Source organism: Patiria miniata, unplaced genomic scaffold (assembly GCF_015706575.1).
Source record: "Patiria miniata isolate m_02_andy unplaced genomic scaffold, ASM1570657v1 HiC_scaffold_16, whole genome shotgun sequence".
Classification (NCBI taxonomy): domain Eukaryota; kingdom Metazoa; phylum Echinodermata; class Asteroidea; order Valvatida; family Asterinidae; genus Patiria; species Patiria miniata.
Genome location: NW_024037054.1, coordinates 2,440,015 through 2,454,378, shown reverse-complemented (window position 1 = coordinate 2,454,378; position 14,364 = coordinate 2,440,015). Strand labels below are relative to the sequence as shown.

General features: G+C 41.2%; 1 protein-coding gene across 1 annotated transcript in view; it reads right to left on the bottom strand.

The window, feature by feature from the left end:
* Positions 1 to 14,364, bottom strand: part of LOC119722658 (helicase with zinc finger domain 2-like) — a 34,807-nt gene that overhangs the window by 10,605 nt on the left and 9,838 nt on the right. Inside the window, 23 exon segments of the mRNA XM_038192891.1 lie at positions 144 to 433; positions 1,318 to 1,393; positions 1,554 to 1,664; positions 1,771 to 2,052; positions 2,173 to 2,545; positions 2,862 to 3,092; positions 3,305 to 3,491; positions 3,494 to 3,539; positions 3,997 to 4,198; positions 4,498 to 4,778; positions 5,035 to 5,265; positions 5,406 to 5,534; positions 5,710 to 5,896; positions 6,033 to 6,324; positions 6,594 to 7,322; positions 7,526 to 8,014; positions 8,455 to 8,828; positions 9,120 to 9,489; positions 9,687 to 9,783; positions 10,297 to 10,476; positions 10,832 to 10,965; positions 11,794 to 11,830; positions 13,386 to 13,470. Of these exon segments, the coding sequence (XP_038048819.1) occupies positions 144 to 433; positions 1,318 to 1,393; positions 1,554 to 1,664; positions 1,771 to 2,052; positions 2,173 to 2,545; positions 2,862 to 3,092; positions 3,305 to 3,491; positions 3,494 to 3,539; positions 3,997 to 4,198; positions 4,498 to 4,778; positions 5,035 to 5,265; positions 5,406 to 5,534; positions 5,710 to 5,896; positions 6,033 to 6,324; positions 6,594 to 7,322; positions 7,526 to 8,014; positions 8,455 to 8,828; positions 9,120 to 9,489; positions 9,687 to 9,783; positions 10,297 to 10,476; positions 10,832 to 10,965; positions 11,794 to 11,830; positions 13,386 to 13,470 (5,413 nt within the window).

Genomic DNA, 14,364 nt, shown 5'->3' with positions numbered 1-14,364 from the left:
TAGGCTTGCTTTAATCAATGTTGTTTGACTTGTCCTAGTTAATCGTTCAGAGATATGGTGATATTTGGATTCCCATTATCTACGGAATGTAGGTCGATTGACCGAATGATTATGTTTTCGATATTAAATTGGAAGCAACTCACCAATGGGAACAGAGTGCCATTTTCTTCACACTCTTTCAAGTACCTTCGCCATATCTTAGAGCAATCACCTACTGAGCACAAGGTCGATGGATCACCTACAACTACCAGCAGAGATTGTGCTCGCGTACATGCAGCGTTGAGGAGTCGGGGATCAGACAGAAAGCCGTAGTCGAAGGTTTCGTCGGCGCGATTCGCTGGACTAATTGTCGACGCAATTGCAGTCAAGTCGACTTTGTTCAATGTGCTGTGAGTTCTCACTGGACTGATAATCAGCACACGATATTGCTGTCCTAAGATATGAAACAAGGGAAAAAAACATAACTCGTTTTGGCTGAAACTTTAAACAAGGAAAAAGACGAGGTTTGAAGATTAATTATTGATAATTATACAGTTACTTTGGATAATTTTCTTCATATTCAGTATTTTTTTTTACTTTTAATCCCCGTAACAGATCCGTTGAGTTAATGTGCGTAGTCCAGACATCATCACGTAAAACATAACCACCAAACGGGCGAAAACAGAAGCCATTCAATGTGACCAATCACACTTAAAGGGAAAATACAACATTTGCAAACATCAAAAAATAAAACTTCCAAATCATTTTGAAATACCTTGCTGGACTGTTAGTGAATGACAGTGTAAAGCATCCTGTAAAATCATGGCACCTGGTATACTGTCATTTTCAAGAAAAGTGGTATTTTTGTATCAATTTCCAACGCGTATCGGCCGATCAGCGTTGGAAAAAAATGGCTTTTTTTCAAATACTGGCCCCAGTTGACCATCGCACTTGTTTGCAATTGATTACACACCTACGAACGGGTACAAGCCAGCTAGACTGGTTCCCTGACCTTCCCCAATATATGTAAACTGCTCTGTTTCTTCTTAAATGGAGTCAGGGAACCAGACTACAGGAAAATGATTGTTTTTCTTTGTTTATATAGCATTTTCGAACCCAAAACCTCAAAAACGTCAGTGTAACTATATTTGCAATATATTTCCAACCCCCCAATTCCATCCTTTTCTGAAAATTACAGCAAAAGCAAATGATGTATATTCCCTTTAAGGTAAAACAACCCTGCATAATAGGTGTGAAATATACAAATAGCCTTCAGAAATCTTATGAAGTACATGTATGTTGTTACTATAAGGCAGGCTGCATCACTAACGTGTTTACCTTGCACACCGTGGATCCTGTCGACAGTGATGTTTGCCAGTCTAACCTTTCGAAGCTCATTACGAATTTGACGTACCTGATTGATACAAACAATAACGTGTTGGACGTTTGTAACTCACGTCTTTTATAAATTATATACTACATCATTCACTGACGGTTGCAGCATACCCATGCCTCATTCTTAGATCTGCATAAATCTATGCTATTATGAGATGTGAATATATCAAAAACATTACCTGCATTAAGTACGGTGTTATAACACCAATGCTATTCTTGTCAAACTTCCCCCACTTTTCCTCAGGCCAGTCAGCATGTAAGTCCTTCACTATACCCAAGATCTGTCCCACCTGTTGGATTTAAATTGATATTACTTTTATAAATAATGACACATTCAAAAGGGATCGATGTAATTTCGCAATAACTAAGCTGTTTTTCAAGTGGATTTCTTTTTACCTCGTAGTGGTTGACGTACGACATGCCGATCTTCTGATCCACACCTTTCACCGTGCAGAACATCAAAGGATGCTGGAATCTCGGGTGTGGCTCGTGTTTCCCAACTGCTTCTAAGCTCTGGCTTGAGCGGGTTCCAAAGTAAAATGACCCGGAGATGAAGTCTAGCATCTTCTGACAGGTCCGATAGTTTGAGGACAGCAAAACTCTGGCCGCCTTCAGGTAGAATAGACGCTCGAGAAGGGATATATGGAATTTACCCTGACGGGCGGTTCGGGAAAATACCTAAAAATATAAAACATATTAAGAGCAAGAATAAAGTTACCCAGCTGGGTCGAATTACTGCATTACGGCGTATTCGCACAGTCTTTATAAGCTTGTTTTGAACAAAAAGGTTCTATATACCTTCGGACTCATCTGTAGATGATCACCGGCAAGAACTACGCATGTACTTCCTGTGGCTAAGGTCAAAGGTTGCAACGCTTCTGCCTCCAGGGCTTGCCCTGCCTCATCGATTAAGATGTGAGTGAAGTGGCCATGAAGTTTGGATGATTTAAGTCTGTGAGATGTTGCCAGGGTAGTGACGACAATGCTGCATGCTTTAATCTCCTTCGTTGATGGGAACTGAATGTCAAAACCCTTGATGGGTATGTAATATCGCACAATCTCAGGGATGGATTTGATGTTACGAAACTTGGCGCAGACACGAACCATCTTACTGATGCTGCCGTTCTGCACGAGTCTGTGAAAATGCTCAGTGATGTATAAATCTGCAGCACTGTGGAGTAAAAATGTCAAATGAAGCAACAATAATTTACATAATTATCACTGTGCCCTACGTCAATACTTCTCTTTATTTAATGAATTACTCAATCATTGATATACTCAACCAGCCAGTACCATATTGTCTGGAAAGATATTGACGCAGTAAATGTTAAAAGAAGTGGTGATGTCGACCACAAGATCATAAAATAAGCGAACGTAACTTCAATGAGAAACTGTAACTTTTTAAGTTTAGCTATGCAATTAATATAATTGTGTCACAAGGGATAACCGAAGACCTTTTTTGGTATCAAGATCTTTGAAATTGTTACCTGTTTGTTTGGGTGCAGATCAAGATTTTGCTATCAGGTCGAAGCTGCAACGTACGCTGGACGGCTGTGGCTAAGGTGTGTGTTTTTCCCGTACCAAATGGTCCCAACACGAGCACCGGCCCTACACCGGTCATTTGGCGTGCATTGCGCCCTCCGTGATCTGAAATGAATCCCACTGCCCGATTCTGATGGAGATTCTGATCCTTCACTCTGACCTGGAGCGAGGGCAGTCTGAATAAAAGGTAAAGCAATACAAACTTTTCATGTCAACTCATCAAACGCAAGTGCCACATAATTGCATTAACTGCTTTTTTTTCACTTTACTAAGTATTATCACATGATCAGCTGGTTACGTTATCTTTGAAAACGATAACAACGATATTGTGCGTTGATCCCTATCAACAATAAAGAGAAGATCACCACTCCGGAAAAAAAAATCTTACTGTTGTGGTTTTTCTTTTGGCGGGAAAACCATGTCCATATTTGTCAGTCGATCGACGGCAGAGTGCATGTAACAGAACTGAAGCCTGCTCAGCTGGAGTTGTATCTCGACTTGGTACTCGGTGCCATTTTTGAGCTTCTGTTCACCGACACACGTTGGACTGAGTTTTACGTAGAGAGTTTCCCGGGTTGTTTCCCAGTCTCATCTTGATCCAGAAGTATGCTTGCCTCGTAAATCTGGATGACAAATTGATATGAATAATATGTGCGGAAATGGGCAAGGAATGCTTTATACGAAGCTTATATACCCGGTCTATAATCAAGAGTCGCAGTTTAAAACTGGTCCATAATCAAGAGTCTTATAGAGATCACGGTGAACGGAATTGCAGGCCGATGTTTTACACTTCTAAAACGGTTTCAACAGGTTGCTTTAACTTCCAGGGACTTCAGGTAAATCAAAAAGCAGCGGCATTTCAACCTTTGGCTCATCAAGGATGGCAGCTGTCGGGGGGTGGGGGGTGGAGACATGGGCTACCTTTTTCTGCAAGCTTTTCCTATATATTGTTGCAGCCCAGGGGGAGCGGGGTTAGACCGCCTACCCTCCCCATTATACCATTCGCCATCATGGGTAATACATGAACTCAGAAAAGCTCATCGATTACTCCAACAAGACTATCTAACATCATGCACTTACTCTTTCTGAGTTGGCGAATTTCAGCATCATCTTACGCACACTTCTCTCGATGATTTGACTGGTCTCAGAGTCATCCATGAGGGTTGTCTTCATATCCACCATTCCATACTTACTATCACCCGTGGAATACTTCACGACTGTTCCAGTCGACGTCTCAACATAAATCGTGTTTAGACACTTCATCGTGCTGCAGCTGCTGAACCTGGTTGATAGAAATGTACTTAATTTTTTTTTCCAATTGAAAGATAGATAGTCGGATCTTAAGTATTGCAATATTAAAACAAATACAGAAGGTATCCATGCGGGCCAAAAAAATATTAACAACTTGCAAATTTTAACGAGTATACAAAACTAGAACAGTCTTGTACTGCGAATGCATTTTTCAATGCCTACTTCAGTCTTGAAAATCGTCGATAAACATAACGCCAAAAAGGACTGTTCTGTCTTTAAAAGCTGTCAGGAATATATCTGAGTATCAGAAAAATACTTCTTCTGCCTCACTTGGATATCTTTCTATTGCACTCTTGTTCTTCCAAGTACAGCATTCTGTGCATGTACTCTTTATAGTTGTCACGACTCATCTCTTCCAGATTGTCAATGCCGAGCTTGGCTGGTACACGATAGCTCGAGAGCAGCTCCTCTTCAGTGGATGAAAGCTGGTAGTCCTCGTCGTCAAATCGGACTATGTCGGAGTCGCTGTTGTTCCACACGACCATCGGTCTCGCTAGCTCTCTCTGAGGCTCGTTGATTGCTTCATGCTGAGCTGCTGAACCAACTTGAACCTGAAAGGGAAAAAGTAATTGTTCTTGCCAGTATTTAAAAAGGGATATTGGTATTGAGACTGGATTTTATGGTAGGCACAAGCGTAAATTTGAAGATTCGGATTATGCCGGGCATCGAATGATGAGGTAGTTGACAAAGCATTTACAGGGCCGAAGTCTAGTCTCACGTGGTCATTACAGCATCAATTTTAGACCTGTGCCCATTTCTAGTTGTTGACATACACATTTGTCTCTTCATTTTTTCGGTTTGACTTACCTGAAGTTTCTGGACAAGATACGGTTCAGTACCCAGGTCAAAGAGGACCCACTGGGAGAAGCAACCGAGGATCTGAGAGCGAAAGATGACGTCAATCCGATATGTCCTATTGTCCTCCTCTACAATCAGGTTGCCAGGACACACCTGAGCCTCGCTTTCACGAGCAGGCTGTGACAACCTGAAATAGAGTCTGTTGTCATCGTAAACCAGACACACACGCCGCAGAGATTTCTGTTTGGGAGTGGAAAATTGTAAAGCTCGACATTATTGGGATATATTCCTTTTTTTGTTTTAAATATCCTTGCTCCTAAACACTTTATTATTAACAAAAAAATAACAAACGTTCGTGACAGTTATTTATTCAAAATTACCGTGTCCGGAGCCTTAAAGGTGAATGTCCAGGTGTAACTGGCCGAGTCACTGTTCTTTCCTTCCGTGACAAGAAACTGGGTCAGCTCATCGGAGCAACTGACATGGACTCCCGGTAATTCTTCTGCAATCTGAAAGGTTTGAATGGGATGAAGAAACTGTTCGATCGTTTTTTGGTAATAGTTCAAATCTGTGTCCGACACCAGAAAATGCTTTAAATTGGGCAAGCTGATCGTAAAAAAAGATTGGGTTATTCAATTGAAATCAGTCCGTTGATTGAAGAGTCGAGTTTTTTTTTTAACTCACAACATCACCGCCCCGTGTCGAGAAGTTATACTTTTCGAGAACTCCGTCCATGAACGCGTACAACTTGCGCTCCTTGGCTTTCTTCACTTTCATCATTCGATACCGATGTCTTTCTTTCCATTCCTCCAACTCTTCGACACTATGCGCTTTGGTGCAGTCAGTGAACACGCACCTTTCCTTTTTATTCCTAAGCGATGTTGAATATAAGAAATATCAAGAATTAATTAAGAAATTCAACCCGAAGCATGAAGTTCACATACAGACAGGGTGATTTCTGTTCCGTGAGAATGAACCAATGGACAGGGCTAACTGACACTACTTACTCCAAACATTCTTGGTACTGTCCGTTGACGACATTCCAGGGTGGGCTGCGATGCTTCCACTGGTCTTTCTTGTCTTCGTCTGAGTTGACCTTTGCCCAGTGATCCTTGCTTTGGATGTGCTGTTGAAGCTGCCATTGCTCCGGGTACGATTTATCGCAGTAGGAGCAGGTATGACGATGTTCCTCTGATGAAGCGGATTTGTTGAGAGTTGATGGCTCAGAAACAACAGCTTTTGTCTTGGAACCTTCTACCGATTTCTGCCCAACAGAAACGACTTCATCTAAAGTTTTCACTGAGTGATAATAATATAAAAAATAAGTAGATTAAAGAGTTTGAATGAAAATTTTGCTCAGGTTTGAATGCAAGTGAAATGATTGCTTTAAAGGTTTGCATGGCTATAATGAGTTTAAGCCGTTAAAGTTAGTTTGTCTTTATTTGTCACAGTGGTCAACATTGGCATGGCTACGTTCTTAGCAGATTTTTCCACTAAAGCTTTTGGACTATTTTCCTCAGTCACTCAGCTCATAGCGGTGTCAATATTGAGACTAATGGTATACTCACGGCTGTGATCTGCCATGTAGACCCAGAGTTCTATTTCTTCATGGATGTGTGGAAACATGCAATCCGACCGGGGGCAGGACTCGCCTCGAACGCACAACTGAGGATGGGCCTTGGGTCTCAATTTGTGATGTCTCGGTTTAACCTTACACCATCTCTTCTTGGTGTTGGAATACATCACTACCATCTTGCACTGCTTCCAGGCATGAGAGCCTGAACCCGCGCATACCTGCGATTTACCATTGCCTGCCCGCTGTCCAACCACTTTAGACCCACCGTGCTGTTGGAAGCAAATACCACAGACGTACTTGATGGGGTGGGGGAAAGTGGGAGTGGTTGGCTGGATGACACATAAACAATCTGTGCGTACAGCTGCAGCATTAGGGGTCTTTGATTCTTGAGAGGTTGGCGGCACGAGAGATGATGATGTAGATGGTGTAGCGCTTTTCTGAGTATTTTCTTGCTTTCCATGTCTGTCTGGCGTGGCATTATACTCAGTTTGCAGGGGTTTCTTACAGGCTGATGACTTGGAGACAGCGGAGGAATTTCTTTCAGGCTTTTCCCTGCTTGCCGCTGCAGGCTGATGGAGTCTTGCTGGCACGATATCAGCAGTAGAGGCACTTGTTTGTCGCTGGACTGGTCGAGTTTTTGCGGACGAGTATAACTGAGGAGAAGATTTTGCAGCCTCAGTTGCTTGCTTCAGAAATGGCATGACGTCATCGAGGGTCGTCACTGCAAAATATATGAGAACAAGCGTGCACAAACGTTTATAAGATGGGTCATGTCTTATCATATTGAACATCTCCGATAATCTTCTTTTTTTTAAGGATCGCCAACTTAAAAGAACCTCAACAGTAGTTCAGTTGAGAATGTTGATCTTAAATAGTGTGCAAAGGCTATCTTAATCATTTTTTTACCGACATTTTTGTACTCACATTTGTACTTAGCCATAAACACCCACAAATCAATTTCTTCCTTGATGTGTGGAAACATGCAGTTGGGTCGTGGACAAGCTCCACTGTGCTGACACAATACAGGTTGGACCGATGCCCTTAATTTGGGATGTCTTGGCATGACTTTACACCAAGCTTTCTTTGCCTTTGAGTACATTACTACCACCTTGCTTGGTTCCCACAAGTGGGGAAGTGCACCAGCACATTTGGGTGAATTACTGCCAGCTCGCCCCACTTGCTCATCACCGTAGAGTGTAAAACATTGACCGCAGATATACTTAATGGCATGCTTAAAACTTGGGATAGCAGGTTCTCTAGCGGCGATGGGGACAGTTTCTTTTTGTCTGTTAGGTGGGATGGAATGATGGGAAACTGACGGCTGTGCAGCTAGTGAAGATGTCGTCGTTGGCTTGTTCTTTGTCTCTTGTGGTGTTCCTTTTCTTGCTGACAAGACTTCATCCAACGTTTGCACTGAATACAGGAGGCAGCATTTAAAGACAAACATAAACACTTTACTGAAGACCAGACACGATATCAAATGTAATTTACCCACTGTATAGTTTACCCATCTTTGAATTGTCCGTGAGGTCTTGTATAGGTTGCGAGTTAAAAAACCGAAACAAAACGAAAAGAAAGCAGTTCCAATTTCGATTGTCAGAGGCTAGTACGACTCCGATCACATTTAAATCCAAAACAGGGCCTGCAAAGTATGGGTATCATTTTATTTACTCTTTTGCAGGACTGAGGAATCTATAACCTTCCTAAACTCCTACAAGTCCATTTTTGGATTTTACCCCCTCATATAAAATGCATTCTCAATATTGATTTCCGCACGAAGGAGATAAACTTCGGCTGCTATTCATGCTATTTTGAAATATAGTCTAACGTGACCAGTAAACTTTTATACTCACATTGGTGTGTCCACATGTACTGCCAGAGTTGCATTTCTTCTTTGATATGTGGAAACATGCAGTTAGTACGCGGGCATGTAACCCCCGATAGACACACCTTGGGTTGGATTTTGGATCCTAGCCTAGGATCTCTTGGCTTCACCTCAAACCAGGCCTTCTTCTCTTTCGAGTACATCACAGCTACTTTGCCCTGCTGCCAGTTGTGGGAACCTGGGCCAGCGCAAACTGCGGGATCGCTGCCTTTCCTTTTCAAAACCAACTTGGATTTTTTGGTTGCGAAGCACTCTCCACACACGTACAGCGGGAGAGGGTTGAAGATGGGAATAGAGGCGGCGACGGTACTCGCTGATTTTGCATTGGAAAGTTTCTTTTTCCTAAACAAAAAAAGATCGGGAGTATTTTAACCAAGTTCTCAATTTAGCCACAAGTACATAAATCATAATGGAAGTCCATTTTTAGACAATGTGTAATGACTTCGATCACATCTTAATTTATATGAAACCTTCCGAAATGCAGTTTAACATTTTCATTTGTAAATTGTGCCACCAGTTTCATGAAATGAACCCTTATTAATGGGACACTCCAAACATTCAGTACTCAATACTATAGCATACGACAAGCAAACGCATAGCCTACAGCTACCACGTTCTGTGTTTTATCCTTACTTGACACTTGATTGAACGATTTGGAATTCTCCTTCCTGGCTACAGCCCAAGTCATTTGCTGTCTTGGAAATCTCCGCCGGTTCAGATGTAGCAATCTCTGGTGGTGAAACTAGTGAATCCTTGTTGGTCTCCTCGTCGGCCGCTGTCGGAGTCTGTGTCTTGCTCCGTGGTGTGGCGCTATTTTCCAGCTCAGAGCAACGAGGAGACGGTAATGATTGGGTCGGTGATGATAAAGGTGGTGAAGAAAGAGCTGTTTGGGGCAAAGATGGTGGTGGTGGCGGTGATGGTAGTGGTGGGGGTGGAGGTAAAGGTTGCTGTGGTGTTGATGTTGCTGGTGGTGATAGCGGTGGTGGGGTGACTTGTGACAACTCTGTAAGAGAAATCCAATCGAATCATTATTCACTGTTTCATGGAGAAAAACCAACAGTATATCTTTCCAAATAGTTCAGGAAACTATTGAAAGATCATCATTTAAAGGCCATTAACAATTCAAATTTACTGGCCATTTCGTGGTGGTTCGAGCAGATTTGAAGTGGAAAAAAAATGAAAATCAAAAGACTGACTCACCATTTGTTGTGTTCTTTTCAGAGTGTGGATGTGTGCCAACGGTTGTACATCCCACTTGTCCTCTTTCTTTTCGTCTGCATGACATGTCACTGTTTTCCTACAATAGAAACCGTGTTTAAGACAAAGTGAATAACGAGGGGTCATCTTTAATTTCAGCATGACTTCTGAGGCCTAAACGCGAATTTTAAAGCAAGAGCGTACTTGATCTTAAAAAAAACACGAATCTTGACTCAACGGATAGGTTAGTAATGCCGATTTGATTATAAAAAGTAAGGAAAATAAGCTCATATTCAATTGCTGTTAAAGTTTCTTATGTTAACCCGTCAAGTCGAGAGTGTTGCCCTTTTCAGAATCACAAACTTGGACAATGTAAATTCTTGGTATTTTGTATCTTTTACACTTTTGTATATCGTTATGAATGATTTTCTAACAAAAACAAAAATTTAAAGGCTTCCACTACATCATACAGTATTAAGCTTTCCACAATATCTACTTGATACAGTATGATACAATACATTTATTGACACGAAAGATTGATTTGGAAAATTGTCAAATTAAATTAAACCCCGAATATCATGGGTATAGATTTCTACATATCTAGTCCTTTCACCGAGTTGTTCTGAGCAATGTTTTCTTTGTGAAATGGAGTCCAATTCGGCGCAGGTGTTTCGAGACAGAGGGCCGCTTGGTTGGCAGTGGTTTCCCTACTGGTCGGGGGCATCGACGCCATGGGGTCCAAGGCGTCTTCAAACTGTCTTATGATATTCCCCATTTCTGGATTTTCTTTAACCTGTAAATTATACAAAAAACACTCATTTTTGTTGTTTTTTTCATGAAACTATTCGTCTAAAAGGTGAAGGCTGTATGGAGATTATACCACCGTCTGAAAGCCCAGGAAACAAGACATAAAATCAATGCTTTTTCTTCAAAACAAAATAAAACAAGAAGAGTCAATCTGGAAACTCCACTTCTCCCCAAATCTACACTAGGAAAAATAGAAGTACAAAATTACATCATTTTCTATAGGCCTACATGTATTTGGCCCATTAATCTGAAGAAAAAAACTGCCATTGAAAATATCTGTTTTGAAGGAAATTTTCTCTGAAAGAAAAAGGATAGGTTAAAGTTTATTTTCACCGTCTTACCTTTTGTGGGACTTGATAGAGCAAGAATTCTTGGAATTCCACCAGACATTGACCCCCTTCTGCACAGGCAAATGCGTACTTGGCTTTGACTAACTCGACCCTGGCAGGGATGGAGTATCCGTTGATATACAAAGCTACATAGTTTAGTAACAGTCGAATTGTTAGGACCACAACTATAATAAGATGAATTTAATGCAACTAAATTTTTCTTCCGTGAACCCTTCCAACACCCGGTTACCTTGTTTCAGATAAGAACTAATCTTTTGTCGTGTTTTTATGTTTCTGTTTTGTTTTTGTTTTTGATCGCCAGACTGAGAAGACATTGTAAAAAGTATGAAGCATTGCAAAGACGTTACTTACAATCTGAAAACTGTCTTATTGTTAATTACAAAGTGATTACATTCATCGTATGCATTGATCAATTAGTTTTCTTACACTGCAAGGGCAGATATCTGTAACAAAACCACTTTATTTTTTCAAGAAAAAGTTCACTGTTGACACTGACCGCGAGTTGGAGAATTATCTTTGTTTGAATGTTAAAGGCATATCGAATCTATTGCTTTTTGCTCGTTACCAAAAAACCAAACACACTTTGAAGTTTCAGTTCGGCGGATAATATTACACATTTCGAGAAAACAGTGACAAACCGTACACAACCTTTTGATGACGAAACACGATTCCGTCCTAGCATTTCCCAAAATCAGTTAATAGACTGATCGTTGGAATCACCTACATTTCTCATTTCTTATTTCTCACAATTTACAGCACGCCAGACGGAATAATTTCACGGGTTGTTTAGTACCGATACAAGCTTCAAGTAAACTTTTTGATTATTCAGTAGATTACTTTTGAGATCAATGCAAATGATTATATGTCTTTCAGTAACAATTGTTTCTATTTATATTTCAATTTTGTAGAATTTTAGTTGCTTTATCAGTTTGAAACAACAATTTTGCACGTACCGTTTTCGGCATCCTGTATTGCTGCTTGAGAATATCCCTGTAAAAGACAACTTAATTTACAAACATGCATGATGATTTTCAGAAGAAAAAGACCTGTGATTTTTTGCTTTTTTAAACAAAGAGTAAAGATGTGTCGTTACCTTCACGGAACGAAGTTAAGATGTTAACTGCCATCATCACGAAATGAGGAAGACAAGCATGGCTTTATCACAAATTTAAATGGGACTTTCTTTAAACTAGATTTTTATTCATAATCATGAATTTGAATAATTTATGTTGTGCATAATGGTATAATGGGAGGAAGTACATGACTTCCATTGGTGAGAATTTTTTTTTTAAGGTTTGAGGCAGACAAATCTACATGTGTATGTGCAATGTACTAATTTCATTGGTCTTGATTCTTAACCAACTTATATGGGTTATTTCTCTATATGTATTTCTTTAATTCATGTTTACCGTGATTTTGATGTTTTTATTATTGTACATTATCACGCAATTTGACCTTTGGGTCATAATGTGATAATATGAATAAAATATACCACACGAAGTTTTCCTTGCTATTTAGTTACAATATGATAATAACTAAATCTTAACTCTGGAATGGAACTAAAAATCAATTTAATTGTTCAACTTTTAAATAAATTGGATATACATGTTGTAGATTCGAATGTTCATCAATCCATGGGCGGCGATTTCGGGAGGACGAGGAGCATGCCTCCCCCCCCCCCCCACACACACACACACCCACACCCCACCCCCAATAACACTGGGCGGGGGACACCAATGGCGATGCACCATTAATATATCCCAATGTTACCTCAATGTTCATCATGTCTTTGCCAACTTAAATGTTTAACGTTAGTTGTACAACTTTACAGGGGCGGATCCAAAATTGGCTCGGGGGGGGGGGTAGCTGTCAGGGGGTAGCAGGCATGGCTACTTTTTTCCTGCATGATTTTCCTATTTTTGCGGACCATGGGGGTACGGGTTTGGACCCCTTTGACATCCCCTGCGCCGTCAACAGCTCCGGGCATTATAGGGGCCATAGCACTAACTATAGGGGGGGGGCACACTACAATGAAAAACAAATACATAAGTATGTAAACATGGTTTTTTTCTGTCGTTGGGGGTCAATTGCTCACCGGGACGGGGGGGCACGGCCCCATCGCCCCGTGAATACGTAAATGTTTTTACATTGTGTTTATTTAGATACGTGACCCATTTTCTTGAAATTCAATGAGTCTTGAGTCCTGAGGGGTAGGCCTAACGCATACATGAAGTAACCGATGAAAAGTGGTGTACAAACGAACAGATGGTTTCACCGGCTGACGTTATCACGCCCATGCATGAGTACATACATGTGTATGTTGTATGTACATTCAGGTTTCAACAGCACTCCCGAGGGTAAAGGAAGCTTCCAGCCCCCCCCCCCCTTCTCCCAACACCCAACCATCGATTTTCAAGCCACTGCCCCCCCCCCCGTCCCTGCCCCCCCCCCCAAGAAATCGTCGCTCGTTTATCAAAGTATCATTTTAAATGCTAGTACAGAAGCATTGATGCCAATATAAAAAAAATCAAAAGACGGCTCTGACCAGTTTGTTGGCACACTGTGAGCGAAGGATGAGCAGTTGGGCATCGGTTGTCGTGTAGCAAGAGGAACCGTCTCGTCGAAGAAGCCTACAAACGGATTGCAAACACTTCAATTTGTACGGATATAACTCATCAAAAGAAGAGTAGGCCTACATGTAATATTAGAAATGATTTCACTACTTGCACGACCCGCGTTCCATAACTCATGACTCATGATTCATGAACTGTATGTTTAGCCATGGTTTAACGAGGAGCAATATGAATGCGCTCACACACACGCACAATCTGGAAGGCCTTTGTGTATGTGCCGTCTCTGTAGCCATGCATGCTGCCGTGGTTGAGGTTGCAATGTAACCTTGACACACCATCCCAGTATTTGAATACCATGTTACCAAAGTCATTTTTCATAGATCCGGTGTCACATGAAAATCCGACTCCTATGAAAATCGGACCCCTATTTCCCTATTATTGGTTAATCCCTCGCACGTGAAAGGTCACTCTCCCGAAACGATCCTAAAAATAGCATAGTATCGTACTCACGCGTGCGCAGTACTACCAATGAGTCCACATTTCATGGAGTCGGATATTTACGCTACACCCGATCTATAACAATGACATTTTGTATGTATGGAGGCCTTTTGTATGTATGGAGGCCTTAATCAAGTCATTGGCAGTCGTTGAATTTTACACTGGAACATAGTTGTAGCACATATCCATTCCTCTCAAAATATATTTTTTAAAAATGATACGAGATATCCCTTTTGGTCAATTTGTTTTGCAAAGGGCACCTTATTTAAACATGAAAAATGTTTCATGCTCTTCCTGCCAACCGAGGGCGCTGTGGCTGTGAGTCACTGTAGGAACACACTCTTCAGATCAGGGTTTTTCTCTGTAAGCTGAACCCAAAATTCTCCTTAATTCTCCTTAAACATGGAGCAAGGTTAGTGACTGAAACAAGAATGAACCACCGAAAGCAGAACG